The sequence below is a fragment of the Mesoplodon densirostris genome, chromosome 12 (genome assembly GCF_025265405.1).
Source record: "Mesoplodon densirostris isolate mMesDen1 chromosome 12, mMesDen1 primary haplotype, whole genome shotgun sequence".
Classification (NCBI taxonomy): domain Eukaryota; kingdom Metazoa; phylum Chordata; class Mammalia; order Artiodactyla; family Ziphiidae; genus Mesoplodon; species Mesoplodon densirostris.
The window spans coordinates 78464061-78488485 of record NC_082672.1 but is presented as its reverse complement, the minus strand read 5'-3'; the positions used below and the strand labels follow the sequence as shown (position 1 = coordinate 78488485).

Here is a 24425-nt window from a genome sequence, read left to right as displayed (position 1 = left end):
GTTGGGTTTTAAGGCTCGAGCTCAGAGGCGCCCTTGAGGTTGAAGCACCTTGGTGTCTGCCTCATGGCCTGTGGGCCGGGGTCCCCTTGGTCACTGGCAGCAGGAACCCATCTGAGTCTCAGCCAGACCACAGGAGACAGTGCAGCCCAGGCTTAACCAGCAAACTAAATAAACATCATAGAAATTTCAAAGCCCCCAATCTCCTCCCCACCCCCTTTACTTCTCTCAGACTGAAAAGCACAATCTCATCATCCCCGAAAGGATGAGGAAATTGCCGAAATCCTCTCCCCAACCTTCATCCCTGGTCCCCGGGTTCCTCTGGTGCCACCCTGAGGTGGGGGGGGGGACATCACTGTGTGGCTCTAACACCAGACAGGACACCAGGGAGCCTTCTGCAGTAGGCTCATGTCAGACTCTTCAAATCACAGATAAATCATCTGCCAATACATTCACTCCCCTTTCCTTCTGCTAGAGAATGTACAGATACAATTTTTTTTAAAATCCCAAATAAGTTCATTTTCCCCATATGCTATGAAGAACGGTAGTACAAGTAGTTTCTTCTGTGAAACATGCAGTGAACTTCATTACTTATAATAAACATTGTCCCTGTATTATTTTTTGTATGGTAACTTACTGTTTCCTACTAGCAGTTATCTTTTTTTGTCATGAGAGAGAAAAAACATAATATTTATGTAAGAGTATGATGGCAGCAGATTTCTGACAAGCCCCATTTACATGGTACATTGCTCCAAAGGGTGTGTGAGTAGAAAATACAGAAGCACTATACAGACCTACTATTACATTGGAGAAATCATTAGACTCAAAGGAGTAATAATGGTATGCTATTAAAACCATGAATACATTTTCATTATCTGTAGTGAAACAAAACTTTATAAATATGTAAATTTCCGTTCAACAAATCCAAAATAAAATGCACTAAAAAACTGATATGTAGACAAAAGTTTATTTACACCATACAACATTTTAAATATTTTATACACAGCTGCAGCAGAGAAAGCTACTCAGAGCTTTCTAGAGAAAACTGCAATAATAAAGATGTGAAATATATTATTCATATAAAAGTGAGATTATTACTTTATTGCATTTAAAGCAATGAAGAATGTAGCTCAACAAACATTCATTTAATGACAAAAACTTTGCTTTTATATTATAAAGTAAAAAGTGTAGTAATGGCCAAACAGACTGTTATAAACTTTAAAAACTGCATAAATATATACATTGTGCTTCATGGTGAAGTTTTTTTGAAAACTAAACCATATGAAGCGGTTACAACATGAATCGTTGCTTGAGGTTTATCTATAAAGTTTACCCTACAAATCCATTCCACGGGTACTTACAACACAGGGTGGTCAGGACTGTACACCTGGGCTTCTCTCCACTCGCCTGACTAGGGAGAAGTTACCAAAGCAAACACCACTGACATCTGGCATGTGGAGATGCTGACATAAGAGAGTCACACTGTCTGGATAGAAATGTCAGGCTTCCCAAGTCTTAAGTGTCAGTGCAATACATTTTGTCTCCACCTCTGTCCATTTTGATTTTGTTAGACTTCTGTTTGAAAGTCCCCCTCCTGCACATCCAGAGGCAAATTCAGACATTTCTCCCACTCTGCTGGCCTCAGTTCCAAGGTGTCCTTTGCCTCTGTATCTAAGACATTGATTGTGGTGTAATGTTGGTATTCACTGGGGTTTTTGAAAGTGTCCCATGGATTCTTGTTTGGTGCTGGGTTTTCCTGTCGAGAAGAGAGGGGAAGAGAGTCATTTATTTGATGACTAGGATTGCTGCTTGTTGAAATTTCCAGGAAGAGAGCCTGTTCCTTAAGCTTAATCCAGTTTATGTGATTCAGAGATGATTTGAAATTGTGGCCAGCTGCAGGAAATGGTTTTGATTTCAGTTTTCTTTCATTGAGCAAATTGATGAACACCTTTTTTTGAGTTACCCTAAAATTTTCCAGCAATCAAAGGAAGTGAATAGTATTATAGAAGGCAAGGTAGATGACGTTTTGTTTTGGGGCATCTTGTGAAGTGTCAGGATGGCTATATGTTCAGGTAGGAAGGAACGTTAAGTTACTGCTAAGATTAAATGTAGAAAATTTAAGTATTTTGTCAGAATCTCTGGAGGGATTAAAAAAATTGAGGATATGTCATAGGGCATGTTATGCAACATTAAAAACTGTAAACCCAAAGTAGCCATATTTCATAAAATGAAATTTTAGATCACTGTCTTTGTTTAGTTTTTCTGCAAGAAATTATCCTTTTTAGAATATGAAAATGCTGCTATGTGTAATCTATTTTTTTATCTGATGTATATTCCCCACAATTTTCTATATACTTGGGTGGCACACTAGCACAAATCCTTTCAAAAGCACACTTTTTTGGGAAACATATCCAGCAATATAAGCATTTTTAAAAATGTCTACAAGTCATTTATTCTTAAGTTTCACAGTCCACACCCTCTAATTACCTAAGATTTAAGATCTGCCTAATTATGACACCACCGAGACCTTCCATGTTATAGGTGCTCGATGACTGCATGAACAGACATCATTTGTGGTTTTTATAGTCTGGTATTTGCTGAAAGTTAGCAGTAAAATTTCTCTATTTTAAAGAAGTATGATTTAAAGATTTCTGTAAAATGAGGGGCTTTGAATAGGACACACTAAGCTGAATAACATCAAAGAACAAGAAGGAAATCATGACTGAAATCTCCTTAGAAAAAACTTAAAACAACTATGGTTGTTAAATGCGTCCTTTACTCCCTCTCCCTTCCCCCCTTATTCCCCCACAAATTCTGGCCTTCAACTGACTACAATCAATTACAATCAAAAACAGGTACTTGAATAATTATTTGGATTCCATTCAGTATATTAAAAATCATTCTCTGGTTGGGATAGGCCAAAGAGGTGACTTACAGAAATACTTATAACTAGAAATTACGTTATTAAAATTCCAATACATTAGATGTTTTCAACACTTATTAGCCTTAATCATGAGGACACACAAGAAAAAAGAAGCTAATAGGTAAAGATTTAATAAAAAAAGTTAACTTTGGGGATATGTACAGTGGATTAATTCTGATATAGTCTAATACCCTAAAGTCTCATGAACTATATAGTCTTGTAACTCTCCCCTTCTCTCTCTCTCCCTCTTTTCTTTCCCTGTCTCCTTCCTTGCTTCCCTTCAACCCATGTTTATTTATCAGCTGCTCTGTGCTGGCATCATGTTAGGTGCTAGGGAGAGTAAGGTGATAAATCACTTGGTGAAAAGCACATGGTCCACCAGGGAGCATAGATTTAAAGCCCAATACACACAGGACCAAATTCCAGTTACTCCATTCCATATGAATGTGACCTTGAACAATTTACACCATTTCTCTGAATCTCAACTTTACTATCTGCAAAAGAGAGATACGCTTTGTCTTTTGGGCCAAAGGAGTTGGCCAAAGGTGTAGCTCATTACCTACTTTGTGGGGCTTCAAAGATAAAAAAAAAACATGGAAGGGCTTAGTATGATGCCTGATTTTAATAAATGCTCACTAGATAGTAATCATACATATCATAAAGGTGTCTATAGTTAAATGAATGTATAAAATATACAGTTATATCCACATCTATGATCTGGAATAAATGCTGAGGGAGTTCGGAGGGTGGAAATACGGCTTCCCTTTGTGGAGCACAGAGAACTTTCTGAGAAAAATGACATTAAGGCTGGCATAGAAGCATGGGCTTTGTCATGAAGGCATATGTGTGGCTGGAGGTTGGGTGGCTGGAAAGGCACGTGTACCAAGAAGTACAAATCCAGAGAGCATGGAGATAGGACATCTCAGAACAGTGCCAATTCATTTTAGCTGGAGTGAAAAAGAATATCAGAAAAAAACGCAAAGGTGAACTGAAAGCCAGATCATAAAGGGCTTCGCCTGCCAGGCTACTTCCCTATTTGGAATTTATTTCGTAGGCAATGAAGAATGGTTGGACCTTAGAGGACACTACAGGGACCTGAGCCATCAGTCATCAATGGAAAGCCATGGGGTGGATTTATCCTTCTTGGAGGATGGCTGTCTCAAGGAGCTTTCTGGGAATCCTAGGTTTGACAGAAAGTCGAATTATTCAATCCTAAAAGCATTCAAGATATGTAAAGTGTTAGTTCACTGGCTTTAAAAATAAAGGTTTCATTATGTTTGGAACAAGTGTGATTTTCCTTTTATATTTTACAGATCAAGCACCATGGATACAGGAACTAAAAAGGCCCATTTAAAACTCTGTCAGGGTGTCTAGATTCTAATTTCAAATAGTATTATTGGCAGTACGGGACTGATCGAATTTCCGAGAGCTTCTATTAGTGGGTAATAAATTAGTTAACGTGGTTCATCTCCTCTGGCATCCCATAGTACTCCCTGCTGAGCTGTGGTTCTCACCACTGTTCCCAAGTGTGTGGACACCCTTGAGTGGAGAAGAACCGCCACCCCCAGCAATCAGGGTGGGAACAGGACCCCTGGGGAGTGAGGGGGCTGGAAGTCAGCAGGTGGTGCCCACGGGCCACCCATCTTCCTCTGTGCTTGGGGTGGATGGATTCTCACGTGGAAAGTGTAAACTATTCAACGGTCCAAGGAAAGATCAACCTTGGAACAGCCCGTGGGGATCACTGAATTCCACAGGGAGAGCCACCTAGGCCAGGAAAGCTTTCAGTGGAGGCCTAAATCCTGATATAAAATTCAATCAGAGTTGGTACAAGTTCCTGTCTTGATGTAACTGTTTTACATCGGTTGGTTTGCTTTTTGAGCTCAAGTATAGAACAGAGGCGATGTACTCAAACTGAAACATGTGTGATAAAGCCCTAATAAATTATAAACTCAGTATAAGCTAACATGCGTGAGGCTTCCAAAAATGCGAATATGGTCTTAGGCTGTATAAATAGAGAACATTAATGGAATATGAGAATTCAGAACCACCGGAAACATGGCCTGGGCTGCCTGCGTGTTTCCCGCAGTTCCCAGCCGGGGTTGAGGGTCGGGCAGACTTGTAAGTCCCTCCTGCCTCCATCCTTTCCTCTTTCCCTCCTTCCCTTCACCTCTTCTTCCCTCCCTCTCTTCTTTCTTTCCTTCCAGTCTACCGATCGCAGGGACAAAGTGAAAGAGAATGTGTTTATTTTACATTCTAAAAGAGGGAGAATTTGGAGTTGCTGCTTGCGCGGGTGGGATCCTGATGGAGACACTCACAGGGAAGGGCTGTTAACAATGCCTACCCCTTGTAGGGATTCAGGTGCTGTCCGGGCTGGAACAGGGAGATGGACTTAATAATCTTTTGGTTTCCCTTTGATTCCCCACATTCTACATAATTACCATCATTTGCAGGTGCCAGGCAGGTTTTGTGAGTTAGGAGCCGGAAAAAAAAATGAAACAGACTTCATTGAGGTTTCTGTTTTGAAAATGTCTTTCTCCACCCAATTATGCACTGTTCCATTAGCAATGTGCCGCTATGAATTATATGACTGAGTTAAGGATAGTGAACTCACTCACACGTTCCTTATTAATCAGAACTGAATCAGGATTTTTTTCTCTGTTCTCATGTATTTAGGACAATAGTGAAGCAGCAATGACAACTATCCTCGCCACTCCTAACCTCCCAAATGATAAATATTTATAAATCCTTTCCCGAAAAGGCAGGCTGCTGCAGAGATGTGCTGTAATTAGTAGACTATTTTGGTTGTCAGGAAACTGAGATACAGATATTTGTGCCATTAATGATTTAGTACCCAGACCATACAAGGGGAAATTATAGTCATATTATAGCAGTCAGCCAGCTGTATTGGTTGCATAAGGCTTTTGGATTGGTAAACATAACCTTCTCTTAAAAAAACCCAAAAAACAAAATGAAGTTTCTTCAATTCATTTCAATGTTAGCTTTCAACATTTCAAAATGAACAGCTAATAAGTTTAGGTCTAATTTCAATGGTGCAATTTTCATTTTCCTGCTAACTAAAAACTGACAGCTTAATATTTGGGGCAGGGGGGCGGTAGATGAGAAAGAACCACTCACTACGTGTAAGTGTTTTCTCTATGCCTATTGCTGTGTTGATGATTCCACATCACACATGATTCCTGCTGTATGGAGGAAAATAGACTGATATACACAAACTCTTTAGAGACCAATGAAGAGTTAAAGTGTATATACTTCTGATAACCTTCATTTAACAAATGCAGATTAAACTATTAGACATGCAAGAAATCAAGAGCGGCCGTTTACTGGTAACTTACCACGCATGACCAGCATCATACTTAGTACTGAGAAGAATGCAAGAAAAACACAAAGACACATAAATTCTTGCTGTTGATAAGCTAATGATACTAATCAGGAAGCCAGGATTAAGACCCATACACGTATGAAAGAATCACTAGCGTTAGAAAGTGACCCCAAATACCTTAGAGTGACATGTATTTCAGAACGCCAGAGGTTGGAAGGAATAGGTCCAGCCAGGGACTGCAAAAGTGTGAGGCAAAGGAGTGCCATGCTTGGAGAGGAGAAGCGTGGAGTCAGACGGCTGTCCCAGCTCCAGCCCTCAGAGCTGAGTCTCAGCTTGTAGCATCTCAGGGTCCCACCCGCTTTGGAAAGTGCATGGATCGAAGGAAGTGTATTATTGACTGTTTTTCTATGCCCAAATTAGAAGGAGAAAATTGAGGTTCAGAAATTGAACTTTGTAACTTGCTCAAGATCATTCTTGAGCTCTCGAGTACTTAGCAGAAGCTAACTATCTGCTAGAAAGCTCAAGCAGATAGCTCTTGCTTGAGCTTTCTTCTACAGATCTTCCTCAACTTATGACAGGGTTATGTCCCACTAAACCCATCATAAGTTGAAAATATCATAAGTCGAAATGCATTCAATACACCTAACCTACTGACGACCATCATAGCTTAGCTCAGCCGAACTTAAAGGTGCTCAGACACTTACATCAGCCTATAGTTGGACAAAATCATCTAACACAAAGCCTGTTTTATAATAAAGTGTTGAATATCTCACGTAATTTATAGAATACTGCACTGAAAGTGAAAAACAGAATGGTTGTCTGGGTACAGAACGGTTGTCAGTGTATCAGTTGTTCACCCTCATGATCTCGGGACTGAGTGGGAGCTGTGGATCCCTACCCCTGCCCAGCATCACGAGAGAGTACTAGACCACATCTCACTAGCCTGGGAGAAGATCAAAATTCAAAGTACGACTTCTACTGAATGCATATTGCTTTTGCACCATCATAAAACTGAAATATCTTGTCGAAGCATCATACTGATTTCTGGATGCCTGCTCCAGTGCTCTCACGAATAATGATACAGCCTTCTCTGGAGCTTTGATTGTGCCATGCACATAGTAACTGCAAAACATCATTTTATTTGATTACATCCTATGCTAGCATTATAGTAGTGGGAATGAGTGAAGAGAATGGCTGCAATCAACAATCAAAGCCCCCAGCGCTGATGTGTATCCTGAAACTCTGGTAGACAAAGCCCACCAGTCTAGTTTTAGGTAACAACTCTCTCTCTCTCTCCATATATATATATATATATATATATATATATATATATGGAGAGAGAGAGAGAGAGAGAGAGAGAGAGAGAGAGACAGATATATGTGTTATTTATATATTTATAATATATATTAATGACCTTAAAATGCCAGGCATTCTAATGAAAATATTTGGTCAAGTACTTGGAAATTTGAATTAACTGACTTTAAACTCTGATGATAAAAGGTCCAAGTGAATCCAGCACATTTTTGATATATAACTAATTCAAATTAGACCTTATAATTGAGAACATTTGAAATATGAATAAAACACTTAAAGACTCTGTCATTCCTAAGTTGCCTCTTAGTACATTTCAAAGAACCTTCGGGGGATTATTACTTATTTTTCATTTTGCCACTCTTGTGTTCCCAAGACAACTGGGAGATTCCTGAAGGCAGGGGGGACACCTGACATGATGCATCTTTATGGTGGCATCAGGCACCGATGAAGTAAAGCATACTCACCAGACTGCTTGTATTTGGTATATCCCGAAATCTGTCCAAAGTTTGAAATTTCTGATTGAGTTCCTGAAACAGTTCCATATGCCTCTTCCTTGTATGCATGACCTTCTGCAAAAGAGAGTAAGATGGCTCTTGTTTCTAATCTGATTCATGTGTTAAAAGAAGAGATTTAGTATTTTGCTATGCTAATAAGGGAAATCAAGTTTTGCAGGAACTAGAAAGTCCCAGAAGATGCCAAAAATGCAAATGGTTTGCACCAAATCCTTGTCTTATGGTCAGCACTTCTGGAACATGAAGAATTGGCTATTTCTTCCACTTACAAGATTACCAAAAAATAGTTTTCTCCTGTGGGTGTATTAAAAATATAGCAGTCATTCTTGTGTAAGAGTTTCATCATTCAAAGTTAAAGCTGTTTTACAAAAATTGTGACAATATAAAAAAAAAGTTTAAAAACGTTGACTTGTAAAGCACCACAGTCTCTCAGTGTTTGCCATGGGAGATATTACATTTTTATGTTTTATTTCTATAAACACTAAAATCTTAGCTGGCTGTACTTAAGGGGAAGCAAAATCCCAGGCCCTGCCATTTAAGGCTGACTCAAAGCACTAAAGTGTCTGAAATATAATGTGAGATCTAAAATCTTACACTTTCCTGGTGAATAGTGATTGAGCTTTGCAGAAGGAAAATCTGACCCATAGGTTTCACATATTTGTTTACAAAATGGTACAGAATCTTAACACTTAGAACTCAGAGCATAAATTGTGTGGTTGATAAGCTTCTACAAGCACAGATACAAATATATTGATATTCTTCATCCCTGGTGATATACTTCTTCCAACTTCATCATAACTCAACAAATAGAGTCAGAAATAAAAAATGACCTTGGGGTAGGTATAATATCATGAGCTGAATCTTTTTCTGTTACAGAGCATTTAAAAGAGCACTAACAAAGAAGAGTTAGATAATAAATCCCCTGTATTTACAAGTGTAAAGGAGAAAATACCTTCCTCTACTGTGATTTCCAAAGGTTAAAAATTTCAAAGTTTTGGTGGTTCTCCAAGATTATGCCTTCATGTTTGTGTAAGATTTCATAGTTTTTTTTAAGCATGTGATTCATAACTCACCATTTGCTCTTGTGGATTGCATGGGTATACTATATTCATGCCTAAGCTAGGATTTGAACATTTGGTCTATTGTTTTAATTATCAAATATTTTCAAAAGTAAGGATTTGTTTTGAAAAAAGAAATATATCTTTGGAGGAAGATCTATAATGCTCAGTTTTCTTCTCAAAAGACATTTGTGTAGAACATTTTTTCTCCTTGAGAACAAAAACGGCAAAAGAAAAACGCAAATGGCATTTTTAACATATCTTAAAAAGGCTTCTTCTCTCATGCCAACTTTAATTTCCTATATTTAATGAATCTGTGTTTAGGCAATACTTTGTTTAGCTAATTCTTCCATTTTCACTAGCCTACTTTCATAAGAGAGAATTCTGTCATTTTAAGTCTTGCTCTACTGGATTATTTCCACCTTGGCTCTTCTGAGCTCTAGGAGTTTGTTGTTGATGAATCAGGTGGGGAGGATGGGAACATGGCACCATCAGTGGTTACAGGAGCATGAAACACAGCACCCGGCTACAGAGTGATTAACTTCCCTGCAGTTTTGGGAAGAGTACAAGAAACAGATTTGCAGGGTTTACAGAGAAACACCAGGCAAACGTAACTTGACTAGTGATAGCTGATGCGGACTGATGGGAGGGGGATTTGCATAAACAACGCTATGGAGGGATATTGAGGACCAAGTAGCTGGCAAACAATGCAGTACATTCTGTCCTTAGGGAGGCAAATATTTCCAGCAGCACCAGGTCCTAAGACACGGACTAAAATACGGATTTGTGTTACAAGGAATGCTTTTTTTTTTTTTTTTTTCTTTTTTGCAGGAGCTAGACTCTGACGGTGGGGTGGGGATGGGCCGGTCTGATGACTTTCAGGGAACTTGGGGAGGGGAGGGGGGAGGAATGCTTTTAAAAACAAAACAAAACAAAACTATAGTCATCAGAATATTGACTCTGGCTCTAACTTACAAATAGTGTTTTTTCATGGTAACTAGTCTAACCACACAGTTACTTTGTGCTAGGGTGCAGTAGGAGTGATGTCATAGTACTGATATTACTCTAACGATATTTCATTCTGTCAGTTAATACATATTCATGACATCACATATCGAGCTAAACGGGGGAGTAACAATGGTGTGCAAAATCTGGTAGAGTCCCTGCCCTTTTATAGTTTGAGGTGTAATGGAGGACCTAGGTATTAATCACATAATAACTCAAATGAAAGTTAAATTAGATTGTGGTAAGGAAAACAAGTGGTGCTGTTATAGCAGTAAGTGACAGGGAAATTTGCTACGAGAAATCCACGTGAGGTCAGTTTCCCAATCTTTACATATTCATTTTTAAGTTGCAAATTCTCAAATCAGTTATTCCTGCATCGTGTTTGTTCTCTTTCTTCCATTTTATAAAATGCCGAGAATTCCTAGTACAACTTTTAATGTTATGCCCACATCCCCTTTCCTCAAGACAATCATTCCTTTCCAAAGAGATGGACTTATTTTCTTCTAAGATGGTTGATACTGCTGGCACAGCACGCCTGCTCTAAGGTGGCCCTGTGGTGGGTTTGCTGTGTCGTCTTCTACTTATCTTTTATTTCATCAGAGGGTCCCGACTTTGCACTGGGGAACTGTCCATCAAGGTCTTTACCATCTCTTTTCAAGAGGTGAGTTTTTCCATATCCTTCCAACAAAGTTCTCTTTTGTCTGTCAGTCAAAATCACTCTCTGTCTCTTGTAACCAAATATCCCTGACGGGTAAAGCATGTTTAATGAAGCAAACAAAGTGTCAAATATATCCCATGGAAATGAGGATACATTAACTGATAGGAGTTTTTAAATCATGTCCTGATTGAATGGGCAGTGCTTGATTCTGAACCGAGTGGATTTTATTTTGAGGAGTTGGATTGTTAAGACATTCTCAGAAATGTATATGGTGGATACCACTATGATACAACCAAAAAGCAGTTTGCAATGTTCTCCATAAGTTCCTGAAAGCTACTCTGAACAATGAAGCTCAAGGACCCTGAAATGAATATAAAGACAAATGAAAAATTTAGATGCTAAAATTCAGGGCCCTTCCTATCTAGAAACATCCTCATGCCAGATAACCATTCTAATTTGAAACTGCCTTCTTAGCACAGCCAGAAATCACCATAGCAATGATGGCCTCCTGGTTCTGAGAGGAGTGTCACATTAGGGTTGCCAAGGGACAGCTTACATATCTGTCATGGGCCCAGTTTGACCTTCCATGAATGATTCCTTCTTGTTCATAAACTCAAGTACATCTTTCTGCTTTTCTTAGTGGGGAAGGTTCCATTGACAAGAAAGCCAGCATCACAGTGAATATTGGATGGTTTCTATCCCAGTAATGTTCTGGGATAAAAACTTAAGCTGCAGTTTTAGTTGTCACAAGTAATAAGGGTTTCCCTTGATTTATTCACTTGCCTAAATAATTATTTATTTGAAGCAGTCATGCCTTTGATGATCTTGCTCACCTAATTAGAAATTTTCATGCTTATAAATCTTACTGGTTCATTTTGATGGCTCTTTTTGGATTTTTACAGGCCTTAGTGTTTATCTGTTTACATTTTTCTTTCTTTTGTGACCTAAACATCCTGTGTCTCAAAGAAATTGACTTCTGTGACAAAACTGTAACTCATGTGGATTTTCTACTTAAGCAATCAAATATATTCTAATTGGCAATACATATAAAATTCAGGTTCCTTCAGTTATAACGCCTTTCAAATATTACAGGCATCTTTTGCAATAAAGATAAACGCTTGGCAATGCTCCCTTGCACTCAGATTATTATCATTCAGCCTTTTTCAAAACTGTATTGAAGAGCCATCCCAAGAAGCCCAGCCACCTAAGTGCCTAAAAGTAGTGTCTCCCGAATAGCTTTTTTCATAGGACACTTCTCTTTTATTTTATCTTTGTAATTCAAGGGAGGCAGCCTTGGCAGCCTTTTAATTGTTGAAATTAGAGAAAAAGTGATACACTGTAAAACACTTTCATGAAATTTCAGATATTTGAGAAAAATTAAGATGTGAATAAACTTCATGTCTTGAGCTCCTATTACATCCCAGAAAATCTCCTTGATTAAATACTTGGGACATATCAAATCTAACAGCTCTAGGTCTGGACAAATTTGGATTATGATCCTACTTCCATGGCTTTCAAGTTGTGTGGTAAGAGGCCCAAAACCCAACCTCCCTTTAGCCACAGTTTCAGTAGTCAGAATAACCTTGTAAGATTGTTTTGAAGACTTAAAAAGGGCTATAAATCACATCACTGGAGCACACAGGTAAGAACCAGAGTAGCCATTATTATCTTCCCCAATCCTCACAATAACCTTGGGAGGTGGTGGGCCCTATCTCACTTGACTGATTAGGAGACTTAGCTTGAGAGGCCAGTAAAGCTCCCAGCTCACACAGGTAGTGGGAGGTTGGAATCCATTCTGAATCCAAGTGAGTTCTCTCTGCATGATGCTTGCTGTCTTAGATGGACCCCACAGATCCAGGGAGCATCCCTTATCAGACCATTCAAGTCTGTAATTATGCCATCTCATTTTTTCTGATGGAAAAGGAGATGAAACAGTCCAGGGTGGGTGAGGGGCCCTCTGTAGAGAGCCCATAAGCTCTGTGGATATTGATCACCCTGCAACAGTCCCATAGTACTGCAATTCTGGTTTGAAGGCTGGTCTCCTTATTTTGTCTCTGAACACCTTGTGGGCAGTGACTTTGCATCCCTGACACCTAGCACAGTGCTTGGCATTCTGCAGGTGCTCAACAGATGTGTATGGAATAAATTAAATGAATGAGATGTCATAGATAGATAGATACATAGGCCTTGGAAGGTCATCATCAATCTTGCCCCTCTCGTTCTATTCAAGAGGCCTCCCCACTGGAGGGAAGACTCATTTTATTGGCCCCAGACAAAAAGCCTCCCTCCCTGTTCTGGTCCTCTTGTGATCCCTTATTTCCTGTACAAATGTCTTATAAAGGGCCTGAAGGTGGTTTGAAACAAATGGAAGGTTTTCTCTTCCAAATTCAGAGTCTTGAATCATAGAGTTGGAATCTCTTTAAGTCTGAATTACAGATAAGATAGGCTTTACTATATATAAAGTTTTAGAAATGGAAAGAAATTGCTAGAAAAAATTGGAGAATCTCCCGACTATAAACTTTAGATTATGGGACTGGGAAATCATGTGCTGTTAGGAATTAGAAACCACTTGGCCCGAATTACCTTTTCAGTGTTAGGCATTTATATAGCTATACTGCCAATGTCCATATTTACTCATATAAAACTAGGTTTATCTCTACTCGTCTCACTGCTTTACAGGCTTCAATCCAGAGTGGGCTGTTGAATACTAGTCTGCAGTGATGTGAAAACCCATGTCAAGGAAGCCAGAGACACTGCAGGAATTAAGGTTGACTATCAAATCAAAGCCACATTGTGGGAAGGGGATGATTTATGTACTTTTCTTTGGCCAGAGTCCCAATGTATCCATAAGACAGAACCTGTAGCCATTTGAAATGTCTGACATTACAGTGTCTATTTACATTTCAAACATGTTTCTATTTGAATAAATATGTACTCAGGGCTTAAAGGAAACCAGACAAAAGGTCTGAAAAGACTGAATAAGGTGTGTGTGTGCATATATATATAGTCACTGTCACTCAAGAGTACACTTGGCTACAAATAAATACTTTTGCAATAGTTTAAATTTGGGAAGCTACAAGAGATGGATATAGCCAAGTTTGCAGTGCTCAAATTTTTCCTCCCAAAATGTGCAGATTGCTTAACAAAATGTACCCACTGCTGGGGGTCGGGGACAAAGCAGGAAGGAACCTTTTATGAAAAGGACATTTCTAAGAAATCATATGCTTTGTATTGATATTTAGAAATTAATTTAAATTTTATCTTCTATGTCATAGCTTAGCTGTGTTCACAGTGATATAAAAAGAGTATAAAATAACATTTTATCTTACTTGACTATATTCTCCCAAATGTTCCAATAAAATTAAGTCCCCACAAAGATAGCTCATGATCACCCTGGATCGATGCTGCCTTGTGCCTGCTGCCCACCACCATTGCCCATTATGAGAAGCATGGGTTTACTGGGAGTGGAAGACTCACTAGAAACATCAAAGGAACATTCTAAGGCATGTTTAAAAGGCTGCATGGTTCCCATGGAAGAATGTGACAAGGTTTATCCCCATGGTTTTGCAAGAGAAGATAATACCTCTCTCCATGTATTTTTAACATGGAAAGAATAACAATGTCTATTACGGTTTCAGAATGGAGGTTTATAATAGCGTTCCTTAGAATTCCTTGAGCTTCGTCCTCAATCCAAGACAGACAATTTAAATCACCTGCCAAATGTTTTTGTTTTAACATCATATTAGTCACCTTAGTCCTTAAAGTATTAAAATGCAACTCATCCTAGCTAGATGTCACCTTGGCTTCCCTGGATCTGTTTGTGGTACTAGTAGCAGAAACCCAGACTCAGACCCATAGAGCTATCTTTCTTCTGTTCCCCTGCCCTTTGACCCTATGCTCAGTTAAGGATCTGATCTTGACTCTGCAGTGTCCCTATGTCCTTTTCCTCTCCTACCACCTCTAGGAAGTGGACTTTCATTTCTTCTTTCTTTGACTAGTCACTTCCTAATTTATATTTCAACTTCCTCGTTCACCATACAATAATATCTCCTTCCTATTACTTCCATATTCATCTTTCCATAGCCCAGATTTGTCCTAAAAATATTCCTCACTAAAAATAAACAAAACAAAATACAACAGAAAAGACTAAGCAGCTTTTAGTAACAAATCAGGTAATTGTTTCCATGGTTGCAAGCCCTTCACTATATGGTCTCTAAATTACCCTCTCTGTCTGTGCTTTTCTTCCACAGACCCCATGTTATGGTGAATTTTGACTTGCTTCTTGTTTCTTGCACATGCCACACTCAGCCAATCTCTATGCCTTTTCCTCCTCTGGGAATTTCTACCTGCCATTTTTAGCTCCTTGAGTTATATTTGATGTGGGTAGCTTTGAAGTCCCATGTGGATATCTTTGAGGTGTTACCTCCATAGTGGTCCATTTTCTACACTGCTCTCTGCCTCAACTCAGATATAATGCTTGATCATTTTTTATTAAAGCAAACCAGATTAAAAATTCAAGTTTTCATCACTCACTCAACAAAGCCTTATTGGATGCTTATGATATACCAAGTCTCCACTTGGAGTTGGGAATACAAATCCAGTAAAAGATTTGGTCACAGAACATAGAGTCATCACTACAGTTATTTTCTGTGTAGTTTCCAGAAAGTAAGAATCCATGTTCCACCATTTTATGACCAGTCAACCTTTTGCTTTCTTTGCTCAATATCGTCTTGGAGATCAGCTCCATGAAAGGGCTCTTCCCATGTATGACACTTACCCACAGGGTTTTATGGATATGTGAGTTAAGAGAATATTGTTATCATGTGTAGTTTCTGGGGAGTGTGTGAAGGGAAGATGCTTTCAGGAGTCCAGGAGGCAAAGTTTGTCTGCCAGTGACAAAATGCCTGAGTTGGCCATTGTGTGGTAAAGCTTCCTGGGGTTGGGTGAGGGTTATCAGAAAGATTGACATAAACATACTTAATTTATCCAGCCTGAATTAAAACGGGGAGGGGACAACTTGAACTCCTCTTCAAGGACCATCCATAAAGAACAGATAGATTGTGTTAAATGTTTCAATGCATCCTAATTTTTCTGAACACAATCTATTAGACATCTGCTACATAACTATAGTTGCACATAGATGAAGGGGAGCACTATTGAACAGTTGCTTAAAAAAGAAGTAATACCTCAAAGACTTTTTCTGGCAAGATTTGACACCTATAGAAATCACGCAATAACTAAAGCAATTAAAGAGCACAAGAAAATATCCAGGGTTGCAGTGTTGCCACTTCCTTTCGTTACCAGCAGATGTTTCGATAATATCCTGGCTGTATGTTGGAATCCTAAGCACAGGAAGAAGGATCTGCTAAGGGAGTCTGCTACCAGTTGCCATAGAGAAAAATACAAATACAAATACAAAAGAAAAATAACAATTTTTCTAATGTTCCAAAGGACACTGTATGATTAGATTTCTTTTCAGTGCTGGCAATGACATAACTTTAGTTGGTTGCACTGAGACTTGATTTTAGATCTAGATTTTTACTATATTTTACCACTGATACCTAGTGGGTTAATTCCCACCTCCTTCTCTTTGTACTAACACAACAACTGATTGTTTTCAGGAATACACACACACACACACACACACACTCACACCAGATGATCCTCTTTTTTGGCTACCTGAAGAATTAATAGAAAAAACCCTAAAATATCTGTCCCTTAAAAGGCACTAAAGGATCTAAAATGAAGACTTTTGCTTATTTCTCTTTGAATGTATAGTCTTGATACTTTTACCTAAACAATTTAGAACATAATGAAATATTGGTTCTGTACCAGGTTACTACAATTGAGCCACATCAGTACTAAAATGTGCCACATAATCACTGAGGTCAGATTCATTATCATTACTTTGTATCTTGTACAAATACTCCTGAAATATGCCTAAAAAAGACCAATTCTCCTTAGACTCTATTCAAGGTAAAATCAGGACTTATGCACCATTGCAGTAAATAAAAACAGTTGTCTCCCTTTTGATACCTGATGTGCATTACTGAGCTACAACACGCATCTACATAAATGAAATGATGGAATTATGAGTTTCCATGTTCTGGGAGGCTTCTGTAATTTTAGGAATATCAGCTAAGAGTGTTGAGTTCTATGTAAGTATCACAACAGTACAAATATGCTGGAGAAATTGATAATGTACTATATCCAATTATGTCAGCAGGCTATGAATCATATCCAATTATCAAGATGCATAAGTGCATTTTATGTGATGCTCCAACATCATTAATTTTGTACATAGCACAAGCCACTCAAACGGTATGATTCCAGTAATTTCTAGCATCAGTATTACAGCAGCAATATAAATTCAATGTGAATTGGAAAATGAACATCTTCGTCTTGTTTTTATCTGTGAAAAAGCATTTACCAAACACAGGAGCACATTGAACCAACACTTGCTATTGGAAAAAAGAGTCTGGAAGGTACCACAGGGAGCCTATGGTACCACTGACTCAAAGCAAGTCAGTCCTGAGGAAGCTTAACTACCCAGCCAAAGCCCCTCACACGGCTCTCTTCACGTCCTCACTGAAGTAAAACAAACACAATTGTTTTAAATATGAAAAATCAAGAAACCGAAATGCCTATCTCCCAACAAACTGAGGGAGGTAAAAAAATTGACCAAGTTCAACTCTCAACATAAATTGTCTGCTTATCTTAGTGTTTATGAAATGGATTCTTTACTTGTCTGGAGAATCTCAGTCTTAGCATACACTTAAAGCAGTTAGAACTTAATTGTTTTTTTTTACAACTAGTTATACAGTAGGGATTTTAATTAAAAATGTTTGATTTCACATTTAATTTTTTAAAAAAGTAGAACTCCTACACAGATGCACAGGGTAATATGTTTAAGTAATTATACACCAACTTTGAATTCAAGTAATTAAAATTAAAAAAATAATCCTTAGACACTTACCTCAAAGTCAAGGTCTGAATATCGTGATTTTCTTCTCTGTTAGATATTTTTTAAAAAGAAGAAAAACCAATAAAGTTACGTTCAGTCATTCAAATAAAACAAAAATTACTGCTTTCAATAAGATAATCCTGCTTCATTGTGTTATAAGTATTTCGTGCACATAAGAATCTGTGAACATTTTTATGATTTCAAACTATTCCACTCACATTATTCCATTTTCACTTTGGACTTCCTTTAAAATTGAAGAATATAAATATACAACATATTTCTCTTGGCCTCTTAACTCTAATTTTTTCAATAAGGAAAAAAATTTAAGTGAAAATTCACACAAAACATTCAATCTTGAAGGAGATTTTAGGACTACTACAGTAAAACTACTTTATAGACACAAAGGGTTCAAAGCTGTGTGGGAAAATCATCTAGCTGTCTCAAGACCTTGCACCATCCCCCTGCAATCTTCATTTCTACCAAATTCTATCCAACCCTCTGCCTATATTCCAAAGTTCTATATAGGTCTCACCCATAAATTTCTTGGTATTTGGTAGTCCTCCATGACAGGAAAGTCCCTATCAGTGCTAGGCATTAGGATCTGAAGCATTTGTTCTAGTTTAGTAAAATGAATAACAAACAGTCTACACCTCAGCAGGACATGGATATTGATGTAAATACCTCACAATGCTTCTGACTCTGTTAAAGAGTTCCTGAATCTAGTTACAGATAAATATGCCTTGATAAAATCAGGAAACATGATTAAAATGAAATTAATGTGATTATATAATATAGTGCAGGGAAGGTGTTCTAAACATCTGCTCTAAGCGGTCACTGGATTCTTAGAATGATTAGCTGTAGAAGGAGATAGCTGATAAATACAGAAAGAGTTCACCAAATTGTTGGATATCAAAAGTTTCCATACAGCCTCTTTTTCTTTTTCTTTTTTTTTTTTTTTGAAGAAGTGGGAATGAAATACAGGGGGAATTAATAAATATTCAACAACATGTAATATCCAGGAAGTTGGGAAAATATATAAACCTTTGGAGAAACGTCTTCTGTTTTATTTTTTCCTCTTCTCCCATCCCAATAGCTATAGCATAAATTTCAACGACCTACAAGGGAATCATATCCAAGATAGGTGAGAGATTCTTGTAACTGTTGAGTATCAGGAGAGAAAGAAAGGAACTAATGCAGTTTACTGGAAAATATGACTAAATTTCTCCAGTGTGAGAGTTAAAATCATCACTATAGACCTGGAATCTTCCTAGGTAACCAAACCCCCAGAGCATGTTGCAGTAAACAGAAAGCAACATACCCAAAGAGAGATTTTGTTTAATAAAATGTTTAGAAGTTCTGAAATCATTTGATTTTGGTGGGGCTGCTTAAAGACTGAGAACCGCATCTTTCAGTGCCGTTGTGGAGAGCTCTGAAAAGGGGGCTGCTTTATTCAAGGGAAAGTCAGCCTGAGCTCACTTTACTCCCTGTGACCAGCATACCCTAGGCCAGCCCTGGTGACATCCTGCAAGAAGAGATGTGCGTGGGAAGCCGTTTAACCCAGCCCTCCTTTGCCATCTCCCTGCCACTGCTGTTGTCTGACTGTGCTGTGTAACAGCCAGGCTCCAGCGCACTGCAACCCGCTTTGCTGTGAGATGTTAGACCAATGTCAGGGTTTCCATTCTGCTCTTGGACGCTTTGCCTTCTTGGCACTGTGACTCAGCAGGACACCCCTGTAAGTATACGTTAAACAAAATTCTTTCCTAATACAGCAACATTCAAGCATGGAAACAGTGTTAAGCAATTATTAACAGAACATGAGTCACACAGTTTGCATTCCATTTGAAAATTAAATAGTGAAACTTAATGCAAAATGTTCAGTTAGTCAGCAAAGAGGCCCATCCACTGCACGTGTTGAGGGCTTCTCCGTTGCAAAGGTCCTAACAGCCATATGCTACCTTCTTCGTTGAACGCAAAGCTGTGTTGCCTAAGAACTGGAAATGTGGATGGATGCATATTGCTGAAGGCTCCCGATTTCAGGAACAAGAACAAAAGACAGATGAACGGCAGAGATAGATTCTCCCTATGACAGCAGATGCCACCTATGTGGATGAGAAACATGGAAAAGACAATGGATCTTCCCCCATAAATAAGTTTCTCTCTTGTCTATTCACTTTATGATAATCACATTCTAACCTAAGGGTATATAGAGGAACTAGTAACCTTGAGGGATTAGACTAGGAAATGAACATGTGAAGCAGATTTCAATCGAAACAGCTGAAAGATAGTTGGGGGTAAGGTGAGGAGGTGGGCTGGAAAATACAGCAGCGAAGACTTAAAAATTAGAGAGCGGAAAAAAATGTGGTGGACTTTGAGAGTCCAAGGGAGATAAAATGTGCACATTATTCATATCCCCACAACCCTGACCAAGTGTTCAGACCTTTTATAAAGTGCTTTCATGTTTGAACATGCTAACTGCCCTGTGGGATGGTTAGGAAAGTACTATGCATTATCCCTGTTTATGAATGAGGAAAACTGAGAACCAGAGGAGTTCAAATAACTTGCCTACTTCACCTGGGTAGTTACCACATGGGCTGGGATTCCCACTCAGGTCTTCTGCCTGCAAATGCTCTGTGTTCTCCGCTGTTGCTCAGCAATTGCTCAGTGGTATAAGGGGTGATGGTTCATAGCCAAGATAGTTTGCTGATTGTCCCTAGAACTCAGCAAGAATAACATTACGGGATACAGTCAATCCCAGGCTGACAGCAGTGGAACAGAGATGCTCTGCGAGCATAAAGCAACATCAGGCAGATGAACTTTTACTTGTCAATTATATTTTAAAGGAGGAAAAAAGCATCGATATGGCACTTATTTGAGAGAAAAATCTGATGGCAATTTACAATAATTTGTGTCAAATAAAATAACTTAAAATCATTCTAACATGAGATAGTTTATGAGCCATGATGCAACACAGTGGCAGGCTTCACTTTCATGATAGATCTCCCATCGCAAAATCTATTTTATCTTAAAGAAGTATCTACATTGGGAAATCTGTGATGGAATGGAAGGACTAGAATGTGAACTTCTGTTTATCAGTTCCTCATTATAACATTCATTATCTCTCAGTCTGTTTTGCAAAGTGCTGGAGAGTCTTTCAAAGCACTGAAGTCTGTGGAAACTGACTGGCTTACGTGCTCATTCAAATGTCCCTCTGAGCTCTCTGGAATGTTATTGTAAGGTAGGAAAGTGGTTAGAAAGAATGGTTATATGTTTAAAAGATGAGAATCGATGAAGAAAAGTGATCAAGTCATTACAACTTTTATGATAAGTTGATAATTAAAGAAATGCTACGTACAAATTTCAAATAAGCCAGGATGGTGTTGATATATTTTAGGAAGATATAAGTCCCTTTCTCTGTACATCCCCCAGTTCCCAAATAACTTGATACAAATCATCCTTTTTGTCATAGTAGGTGACATTTCTTTTATGCTCTTTCCATTTCTTAATTTCCCACTTAGAACTCACCCCCACTTCTGTTCTGTCCTCAACATTCCATTAAAATTCTTGTTTTCAAGGTCTCAGATGAGCTCCATCTGGACGGTTTCCGACGTCAATTTTCTCTCCTCATCTTAATGGACTCTCAGAACCTTTTGAAGGTTAATCCCTTCCTCATCTCTTTCAGCTTTTCCTTTTGTTTTCTTTTCCTCCTTCTTATTTTCTGTAGTTCTGCCAAGTCTCCTTTGTTGGCCCTTTCTCATCTCCCTGCCTTCTAAATGTTGAGTTCCATAGTTTTCTTTTTTCTTATATTCTTTCTTGGATGAAATCATTCATTCCCAGGGTTTTCAATACCATCTTTTAAGTTGCAAACACCCTTTTCTTTCCCATCACAGGAAATGTTGCATATCTAGTTGGTGAAGTCAGGCATTTAGGAGTCACCCTTCAGCCCTCCCTGCCTCTCATCCTGCACACCAAATCCACCAGCAGTGCCATCTGTTCTATATCCAAAACACATCTTAATTTGCCCTCTACAGTCAAAGGCATTCTTATCTTTTGTGTAGTTGACCTCAGTGGTCTCCTAACGGTCCTCCAGCTTTCTGCTCCACTTCTACTACCTCTCCCACTACCACTGGATCCTAATCCTTTCCATTCCAAACCATCAAAGTCATGGATGGTTGGATGGAGAAATGATCATGACAGTTGCTTAACTGTCCTCAATTTTTTCTTTCATTTTACAAAGTTCTGCAAAATCTGGTCTCTTCTTCCTATTCCAACTCGGTCTTAAGAAGCTTGCCCCTTGCTACATGTGTCTTCTAATCCTATGAGAACATTCCAAGCTCTTTCCTGGCCCAGGACCTCTTCACCTGCACTTTCTTTTGTCTGAAACACCCCGATCCTTCAACACCTCACAAGCCATGTTCCCCCTTAACTTCCTTGTTCATCCTGTGGAGCTTCAGAAGGCCTCCCAGATCACCTCATCTAAAGAAGACTGTCTCTCACACTCCATGGTTATTTCCCAGCACAGCACACTCTTTTAGATTATTCATTTGTTAACAGTTCATCATCTGTCTCTTCCATAGTGTTTATTCACCACCAGGGCAGGTTCCACATCTGTCTTGGCCACTTTAATATCCCTGGCATCTATCACAGGGCCTGGCACAATAGTAGACATTCACAAAATTATTGATGAAAGATTGAAGGAGCTACACTATGAAAGCCAAACAAATCCAAAAGAATGACTTGTATTTTGGTTATGTTTTGTTCTTTTTCTCAGGAATACTCCAGGAGAATTTGGATAAGCATGTGGGCTATATACACAAAGAAAACCATTTTGAATAGATCTATTAACAGCCAAGAGGATTGAGACCATTTAGAAGAATGCAGGCCTTCCACTAACAGAGGGGAAAATTCTTTAGGATGATTTCAGAGTAAGAAATTGCACACCAGTATGAAGCTACTCAGAGGAATACTTAGCAAGGATGTGTACAATGGCATCTGTCCATAGCGAGGCCTTGTAGAATGATGAATAATTTCTCAAAGGGAATACTTCATTGTTTGTGCCTTTGGAAATTAAGTTGGACAAGATACTAGAAGATTCACAGTGAGGAATAAATTCCATGGACTAATAAATGCCAATGTGTCTGCCATTAAAATTTCCATTACAGACTGAGCAATGAACCTACTCAAGGAGAAAGTTTTGATGTCAAATCCATTCAAAATATCTGTGTAAATGAAACTTGAGAATCATTAATTTTGAAAAATGAGTTACTTGAGCTAATTTTTCTTGTACGCCTGCATAAAAGACAAAAATTCCTAATCCAGGAGCAAAAACAAAACACTGAAGAAGGGCAAGCCTTTCTTTCACCACAGCTACATGAGGAAAAAAAAATTCAAAAAGAAAAAGATGCTCTGCCCAATGGTCAGTCCTACAATGGTTTCTGTTAGTGACAGAAGTATGGCCATAACATTTTGTCTAATTTCCTGAATACTGACCTAGTACAGCAATCAAGTTTCTTTACCAATATTCAAGATATAATGGTAATGAAATAATAATCACACGACCTTACATCTGAAGTGCCCCTTACAATGTTCAAAGGGTTTTTCATATACATTATCCAATTTGATGGTCACAGCAGCCATAAGGGAAGCACCTGAGATGTGCCACTATAGCTAAAATGCTTTACCTTTCAAAACCATTATGCTGAGCGCTCTATAATTCATGTCCAGAGGAAAACTGGTGTATAAAAAGTTAGCCTAGAATGGTGTCGCTTTTTTCCCATTTATACATTGAGAGAGATTTATCTGAGCATGTTTCGAGATACATTGTTAAGTTATATCTGAATGTTCAGAAATCTGGAGTAGCAGAACTTTGTTTAAAAAAGAAATTGTGCAATTTACTATCTAACTCTGTTTACTTATAAGAAAAGTTAAGGCAAAGCTAAGCTAAGCACTTAATGTGCTTACATTGTAGCAAAGTGTTTCACAGGAATCCCAGTGATGGAGGAACTGAGAAGTCACAAAAGGGATCACGAGGGAACCCAGGGATTTGCAGGAGAAGGGGCTACTGTCCATCCCCACCCACCAGGCTGGACGGACATGGGGAGATGACACAGTGACCTAAGCCTGGGGGCTGAGGCACCTGGCAGAAGCTGGAGGCCCTACAGAAGAACTAAGGAGACATGAGGTACTGCCCAAAGCAGAAAGAGGGGGGAAAACACCCTGGATTCCTTCTTTTCCCCAGCCTCCAATCTCTCACAGTGTTTCCTAGTGGCCAGTCTTCTCACCCAGCTAAGGACCTGTATCAACCCCGAGAGACAAAGGGGAAAAAAGGTGAAGGTGGACCTTGGACCTGCACACAAGTTGGGAAGGCTTTGAGTAAGGAAATGTGTCCTATTTAGATCTACCAGATACAAACCATCAAATGTTCCAATAAGTCAACAAATATTGACCTATCTTCTTACACTGATATATCTATAATTTTTCAAAAAATAAATAGAACCACAGCCCAAGGTTTAAACTATTGATATATCTCATAGTCCTCAATGGCTTGAGAATGCCGATACTTCTTTTTTCCCCACTTGCTTCACAGTACCTCGGAGTTTTTTGCTTTATATACGTACAATGCACTCAACACATTTTGCTCATTAATTGAAGGTGAAT

The 24425-nt window shown here is 38.7% G+C and overlaps 1 protein-coding gene across 1 annotated transcript in view; it reads right to left on the bottom strand.

Annotated features, from left to right (window-relative positions):
- Positions 1–1564: 1564 nt before the first annotated feature.
- ADGRB3 (adhesion G protein-coupled receptor B3) overlaps positions 1565–24425 on the bottom strand; it is a 789966-nt gene continuing 767105 nt past the window's right edge. Inside the window, exons 28-30 of the mRNA XM_060114602.1 lie at positions 17784–17819; positions 8039–8143; positions 1565–1753 (exon numbers count right to left, since the gene is read on the bottom strand). Of these exons, the coding sequence (XP_059970585.1) occupies positions 1565–1753; positions 8039–8143; positions 17784–17819 (330 nt within the window). The remainder of the gene's footprint in view (positions 1754–8038; positions 8144–17783; positions 17820–24425) is intronic.